At 35.1% G+C, this 7,683-nt stretch overlaps 1 protein-coding gene across 1 annotated transcript; it reads right to left on the reverse strand.

The window, feature by feature from the left end:
* Window positions 1-366: 366 nt before the first annotated feature.
* LOC120200884 (anthranilate phosphoribosyltransferase, chloroplastic-like) lies at window positions 367-4,647 on the reverse strand. Its single transcript, XM_039201616.1, has 10 exons — window positions 4,338-4,647; window positions 4,118-4,261; window positions 3,803-3,964; window positions 3,592-3,675; window positions 2,311-2,499; window positions 1,179-1,269; window positions 1,044-1,103; window positions 806-924; window positions 521-655; window positions 367-452 (listed from the first exon to the last, which is right to left on the reverse strand). The coding sequence occupies exons 1-10, from the start codon at window positions 4,548-4,550 to the stop codon at window positions 423-425; spliced, it is 1,227 nt and encodes a 408-aa protein (XP_039057547.1). The 5' UTR covers window positions 4,551-4,647; the 3' UTR covers window positions 367-422.
* Window positions 4,648-7,683: the final 3,036 nt, after the last annotated feature.

Consider the following 7,683-nt stretch of genomic DNA (forward strand, 5'->3'; position numbering starts at 1 on the left):
CTGTCAATCTCAATGCCCGAGTCCAAACCTTTATGCAAAGAAAAAATAGCATTCTTTCTATATCCAATAGTCATGTCTGTACTCGACTGGTGAGAGAATGAGTTCGAATGGCATTTCTGAGACTGCTTGGGTAATTTATTATTATTACCATATGATTCCAAATACATTGTTTCGGTTGGCAAAACATTAGATTAATGAAACAAAAACTTTGTTGAACAACCACCATAGCAATACGAAAAAGGGCATAAGACAAGCCTTGCAGCAAATTTCTTTCATGGTATTATTCAAATGTGCCAAAGCGACCATCAAGTACCTTTTAGAGAGCAGCTGGTTTTATATCTTGTAGAAGCCAAATGTTTTCTTTTATCAAAAATATTCCCAGCATTTAGACCTCTGAGTTGAATGTCATCGACCCAAGTGCTTTATTTTAGTATAGTTTTTTCTTTAACGTTCTGCATTGAAGAAAAGAAGACATGAGGTGTCGTAATGAAGCACGAAGGAGGAGAAAGGTTTCACTTACAGTTGAGACGTCTATCCATGCATTAAGCGTGTTTAGCGCTTTCCCAGATAATTGTGTCTCCCGCGCCAAATTTGCCCCTTCAGAAAGTGATTTCACATGCCCACTCACTAGAAGCGCTGCTGCTGCATTAAGGATCTGAAAATATTGTATCATATTCATCTTAGTGCCATTAAATTACATTTATAGGCTTTTAATCATCCAACAGAAAGTAGTAATAATAATAATATGGCATGCAAGTTCACATATAGGCAGAGACAAAAAACAAGGGGGAATCAAGTGGTTTACAAGTGCATCTGCAATGGGCCCTTTCTCCCCTGATAGAATACGCTTCAGCACATCCGCATTGTAGTTTTTCTCACCACCTCGCAGGTCCTCTATAGTACAGCGAGGAATGCCAAAATCCACTGTCAAAAAATTTATCTTCTCAGACGGCGGTTTTAAAACGATTTTCTACCATTCAATAAATACATCTAACAAGGATTCAGCTTCACTGCATCAATGAAAACATCAGACGAGATCTTACATGGATCAAATGCAAACTCTTGGATATTTTCTGGAGTGACATCAAGGACTCGCCCAGGCCCTGTGTTACATATGCAGTGAGATTGCAATTGATTTAAAGAAGACATGAGAGCCAAGGGAAAGGAATGAAGCTTACCAAGGGGACTCATTTCATCTAAACCCTCTGAGTGCACAACTAATGCTCTTTTCATGCCAAACCGCTGTAGTGCTTTAGCCATTTTGAGGACCTGTTTCAAACAGTTGGAACCCATCTCGATAGTGGATTAAAGGAGAAAACTATCAAATTACATAGAAATGCAAATGCTTTTTCATATTCTATTTCTTTAGTGCAAGAAAGGTAATACGATCACATGTATGGCACCATGGTTTGTGGTGGAAACTACAAGACTATGGCATCCATCAGATGTTATACGAGCAAGCAACAATGCATGCCTTACAAAATCTACTGCAATAGCGACGGTTGGATATATATACGATTTGTATGTGATCTCAAGGTTCCATAGTCGATTAATGTTTTGGAAGAGTTTGAGCCCGTCATTTCCCTTTACCCTTCATCTTCACAGGGAAGAGACCCTAAAATTGTCAAATGCCATCTATCTGCTCTTTCCAAAGCTTTTATTAATTTTCACCACGAAAGCTCAAATTTTTCAATAAATAACTCGTATATTTCTCCTTCAGTATTTGCAGTTTGCACTCTTTAACTTTTATTCATTGTCTTTTTACCAAGTACAGGAAAGTACTTGGAAAATGTGTGGTTGAATTTTTTGAAAATGGTTTTTGGAAAATGAAATTGTGTGAAAATTAAAAACATTAAAAAAAGGTTGTTTCCGTTGTTTTACTAAAAATATTTTCTAAAACTGAAAAAGTTGAAAACATGAGTTTTTCAACTTAATGAATTGGCTTGAGTTCAAATCTATAGAAACATAAAAATATTTTTTTCCAATAAACTTTAACTATCAAATCTCTGACCTTGTTAGAACTTATAACCCTTATTGATGTAGTAATCTTTTATTTTATTTTATTTCCCATGTTTCCATGTTAAAAAATAGGTACTTTTCATTATTGAAAGCTAGAGAATTTGACTTCTATGTAACTTCTTTTATGAGTTAGTATCACTTTTAGTATGGATACTAACTTTAAAAGAAAATAAAAATGATTATTTTGGTAAATAAAGAGCATGATTCTAGAAACCTTCGCTTTCTTAGGCTGCAAGGAGAGAGCGAAAGAGATACTTCTATGAATACTGTTAAGGCACTAAGAAAACTTACTAGATCTTCATGGTAAACACCAACAACGGCAAAAGGTACTCTTGCAGGGTTCAACATAGGGCCCAGTATATTGAACACGGTTTTAACTTTTAACTTCTTTCTTACAGGGCTCACAATCTTCATTGCTGGGTGGTACTTCGGTGACATCATGAAACCAATGCCTGCTTTATTCACACAGCTCACTATTCCCTTCAAGAAAATGAGAAAAAAAGGGGAAAATGGATCAATGCCACAATAATATCAGTTAAGGTTTACATTTATGATATCTGGTGCACAATTTACATTCATTTAATTTAGTGGGCCAGGTACTCATTGCTTTTACTTTTCACTTAAATATAGTTGCAGACGCCATATAAAAACAACCTAACAAAATTCCAGCATGGATAACATAAAATAAAGGAACATATGATGTATTCATGAGTAATGTCATGATGTAAACTATTGAGGCCCACGCAAAGTTCTGATACTAGTACTAGTAGATGGTCCTTATGTAGAAGTTATGATGTGCATGTTGTGTTGCTGAATAGGAATGAAGAGTCTTCATAAATTCCCAGCAGCATGCCATAATGAATGTAAAACAAAAAGATTGAAAGCAAGCGTTAGTCTATAAAAATACATTTCCATTTCACATAAGAACAAACAGTGCTCGAAGTTCGAACTGAAAGCCTTACATATAATGTAGAATGAACTCTTTGTACAATTATATTAAAAGACGCACGGTGTACCATTAAAGATATTGAGAAGGCAAAAAACAGCAATGGATAATTAGTTACAAGTTTAAGCAACATTGTGGGGAATCTAACAGAGTTATCCATCTATTGAGTGCTGGAAACTGTTACTACAGCAACTAAGTGAAGTTTGCAACACCCAAAATGTTAGAATTCCCTTTCTTCTCCAAAGTAATTAAGAAACGAGAATATAAGCTAAATTATTCAACACTTTCCACACAATAGCCTGACAAGTATTGTATAGAAAAACCTAGTGCTACCATGGAAAAGCTTTTAGCAATGCTTGGCAAGATGCTAGATAGATTTGTTCTTTAGCTGCTAATAAGTGGATAATTAAGCTTTACCTAAACACCTAGTAGGTTGGCATGGAAGACATACTACTCACCAGGGGAAAATGTCATTTACATTGAACCAATGACAAAATGAATGGGACAAAAATTATGCCTCCAATGATCATAGAACGGCACACTATAAAGTACTTCCATGTGATCTATATACCCTCATGGAAGACCATTAATGCAACTATAAATGGCGGGGTTCAAAATGTACCAACCTCAGCGTTCAAATCAATAACTATCCCCAAAGCTTCTAATACATCAGCACTACCACATGCAGAAGAACTCGATCGGTTCCCTTGCTGCAGCACAGACAATCGAAACATTTGAAGTGTGTGACAGTTATAACAGTACAGTAAATTTGGCATCCATAGGCCCAAACAATGATAGAGAAAATAATTTTAAATCGAGGGATTGTGACTGAGTGACCTTGGCAACTCTTGCACCACAAGCAGCAGCCAATATTGAGGCACCTGTTGAAATATTCACGGTGTTCGCTCCATCACCACCCGTTCCAACAATGTCAACCGCGTCATTTAACCCTTCTACCTTCAATGCATGTTTTAGCATTGCCCTCGCCAATCCCACAACCTATATAGAAACGATATTAGAGGCCACAGCCGGTCTTTTTAATCAGATCACCGCCACCCCATTCAAATAAAAATGGGGGAAAGTGAACCATTTGCATGTAAATCACTGAAATTTTCTTTGGAAGGGAAACAAATTTGTTGATAAGGAACTTACTTCTTCAAAAGTCTCGCCTTTGGCTCTCAGCAAAACAAGGAAAGCACTAATCAAAGCCTCATTAGCTTCAGTTAACAAAAATTCTAGAGACGACTCGGCCTCGGACTCCGTTAAGTCAACGCGATTGATCAAACACTCAATCAACTGAAACCCCCAAAAAAATGTGTTAATACTAGATAAAATTTGAAGAACCCCCCCCCCAAAAAAAAAAAAAACTTACCTCATTAATTGAAGATATTGACGAGCTTGGATTTCCACGCACACTTGGCAGAGCAGATACAGAAGTAGAGTCAGAAACAAGTTTGTTGCGACTGTGGTTCGAGAAAGGGACAATTGTTGAGGTACTATCGAGAACTTTAGTCAAGGGGCGGCTCTGATTAAATGAAGAGAAAGACAGTATAGAGGACTGCTGCAGAAACAGTGTTGTCGCCATTGCTCCGAAACCCAGAAGAATTAAGTCAAACCCAAGATTTTACAAGAGTTGGGTTCTGGAGAAAAAAAAAATTCCGTTTGAGAAGAACTGAAAGCCTATGGACCTTTTTATGTATATATATATATATATATACACACACACACATATGGTTTAAACACGGGGGATAAGGAGACTGTAGAAAAATCATGAGTGGGGCTGAAGCTGATATAAATTTATTTCTATGAATGGAGCATTGTTTCCAGGAATTTGTGATCCATTCACAAGGTTTGATTTGGTTTGGGGCTCTCAGTAAATCTAGTTTTACCGCGCGACAAAAAAATAACTAAAAATTTCCCAGTCTATTTTCCCACCTAAAACTTAGGTGCACATTCACATCCCACCACGTTTTCTTCCTTTTTGATACCAAAGCCATTATTGGTAACTCCAGCTAAGCGCTTCACGTGCCCAGAGTTTACTTTCCAATATTGGATTTGAATTCTCTTTACAAAACATACTAAAAGCATATCTTTGATGCTTCCCATCATCATTTTATACTCATGTTGTAAAAACATAAAACAAGTAGCCACTATTTTTCTTAGTAAAACAATGAATTAATCAAATTTTATCATGAATCCTTTTTTGTACAGGGAGAGGGAAAAAAGAACAACTTGAGCACTAAAAAGAATTATCCTTTAGGGAAAAGAATTATCTTTTAGGGAATGATGTCGGGACGACTTTTTTCTCGAAGCGCGAATATTCGGAATAAATTTTAAAAATTGGAATTTTAGAAAATATTTGAAACGTTTGGAGTCGTCATCGACATTTGAGATTAAGAATGTCAAAAATTCGGGAAACGCCCTTTAAAATAATTTTTTTTAAAAAGACGTAAATCAGTTTGCGTTTTAGAGATTTTGAGTTCGGGAGTCAATTACGCTTGAGAAATGATTAGCACCGCAAAATGCCCAGAAATTAGTACCTCCAATTATAAATTTGTCCCTATATTGAAAATTAAGAAATTTGAATATTTATTTAATTAATTATCCTTTTATTCCCTAAAAATAAGAATATTTAACCTAATTAAATTTTGAGAGACGCACAATATTTGTTAATTTCCAATTAAAGAAGAAACTAACCCCTAATAGAAATTAAGGTAATTATTTCTTATGTTTAAATGAGCATCCAGCTCAGTTGGTAGAGCACAAGGTTCTTAACCTTGAGGTCGTGGGATCGAGTCACATGGAGGGCATTTCATAATTCGGAGGTCTCCTACGAAAGCTGCTCTCAACCTAGTGTTGGGGGCAGTCTACTATCTTACCTCCCCCTTACCCCATTACATATGGGAACAAGGGACATCCATTTTATTTCTTATGTTTTAATCGAAATAATGAAATATTGTCATCCTTAAAAATTAAAGAATTAATCAATTATTAAACCCTAAAAGAGAAAATTAAAGGTGACATTAATTATTATTTAAAAGAATAAGGATGTTTCTTAATTTAAAGTACGAAGGCCAAGCCTTCGACGTTAATTAAACAACTTGTCCTTAACAATTTAAACGTAGGAATAAACCTCTACCCTTTTGTTTTGATTAATGAATATATTTAATTTTTATGATAATCTCTTGTAGAATATCTATTTATTTAAAAATATTGAAAAAGAAAAATCTAATTATTTTAAGACCATTTCTTTCAATATTAAAAAACAAATAGAGATTCTATTCTTATGAATTTATTTATTTGTTTCTAATTATTATTAAAGAAACTAATCCTAAAAGGATAATTCTAAACTTATTAATTCCTAATTGAAGAACTTAAACTACAACTTTAACAAATTAAAAAAATGACTAAATTAAAAGATTTAAAATCTAAAGGTTTAATGCTACAATTAAACGAATGACCATTTTAAAAGATTCAAGAATTGTCATTTAATATTAATGATTAAACACATTTAATAAAGCATTCAAAACAATTAGGAAGAAATTAGTGGCTAAATTGAACTCATTTAAAATTTGAAGAACGAATTACAAGTATTTGGTGACTAAAATAAAATAAATGAAAAGCCACAGTCCGCAGCAAAAAAACATTAATAATAGTGTTTTAATGAAACACATAGCCCAAAAGTTATACATTATAAGACCCAAAATTTTAACATGGAGCTTATTTCAACACTCCAGAATTTCCTCCTTTCCCCCCAAATTCTCTCTAGCCAACCAAAATCTTCCCCAAATTCATCTCATGTTTTTCATGTTCATCCTTAGTTCATTCAAAAACTGAGCCTAGATCCTATACAAACACCAAAACTCACCCTAAATTTGTCGGATCAAACACCCATACTTATCAAGAAATATGTAACACCCAGGGCCGACCCAATACATGTGCCAGATGGGCCTTGGCCCAAGGCAACATATATTTGAGGGGCATAAGTTTATAAGCACATATATACAATATATATATATTTGACCCAAAACATTAGCCCAAAATCCAGTGAAGCAAGCTGCCAGCGCCGCACACCAGCTCAAGCCATCCTTGCCGTAATTACCAAATCTACAAGTAGTAACCCAAATCATCAAAATTCAATATCTACTAAATCATCCCCAAAGTCAAAGAAGAAAAAGCAACCTAAATCCCTATATTTTTGGGATTTTACTTCACCAAATAACGAAGAAAAATCAACAAGAGGACAAGTAAGAGTCGGTGGAAAAAATAGAAAAAGGGAACCATTTCGAGCACAAAAAAGGGGAAGAAAGAGGATTTGAAAAAACCATTCAAGAAAAGGACCATTAGCAAGCGAAATACACAAAAATGGAGTGAGCAAAGGCAACCATTCGATTAAACATCCTCATCCTATTCGAAACACTTGTAACAGAGAAGGTAGGGTTTATTATTTACAGAGGTATGGATTTTTCTTAAACAATACCATGCAACCATTTTCTGTTTTTTATTGTTCTTGAATCAAAATAAAAAAGTAAAATAAGGTTAGATGTTTACCGAGGTTATTTGAGTCATCGGAGTCCAAGACCGAAGCTTTGGATTTCTTTCGAGAGGCTGACCTCAAGGCTTTCGATCGGGGAAGACGAAGTGAGTGGAGAGAAGGGAGAGGGCCAAGCGGCTAAGGGTTCTTTGCGTGAGTGGAGTTTAGGGTGTAAATTAATCTG

Source organism: Hibiscus syriacus, unplaced genomic scaffold (assembly GCF_006381635.1).
Source record: "Hibiscus syriacus cultivar Baekdansim isolate YM2019G1 unplaced genomic scaffold, ASM638163v2 tig00006613_pilon, whole genome shotgun sequence".
Taxonomy (NCBI): Eukaryota; Viridiplantae; Streptophyta; class Magnoliopsida; order Malvales; family Malvaceae; genus Hibiscus; species Hibiscus syriacus.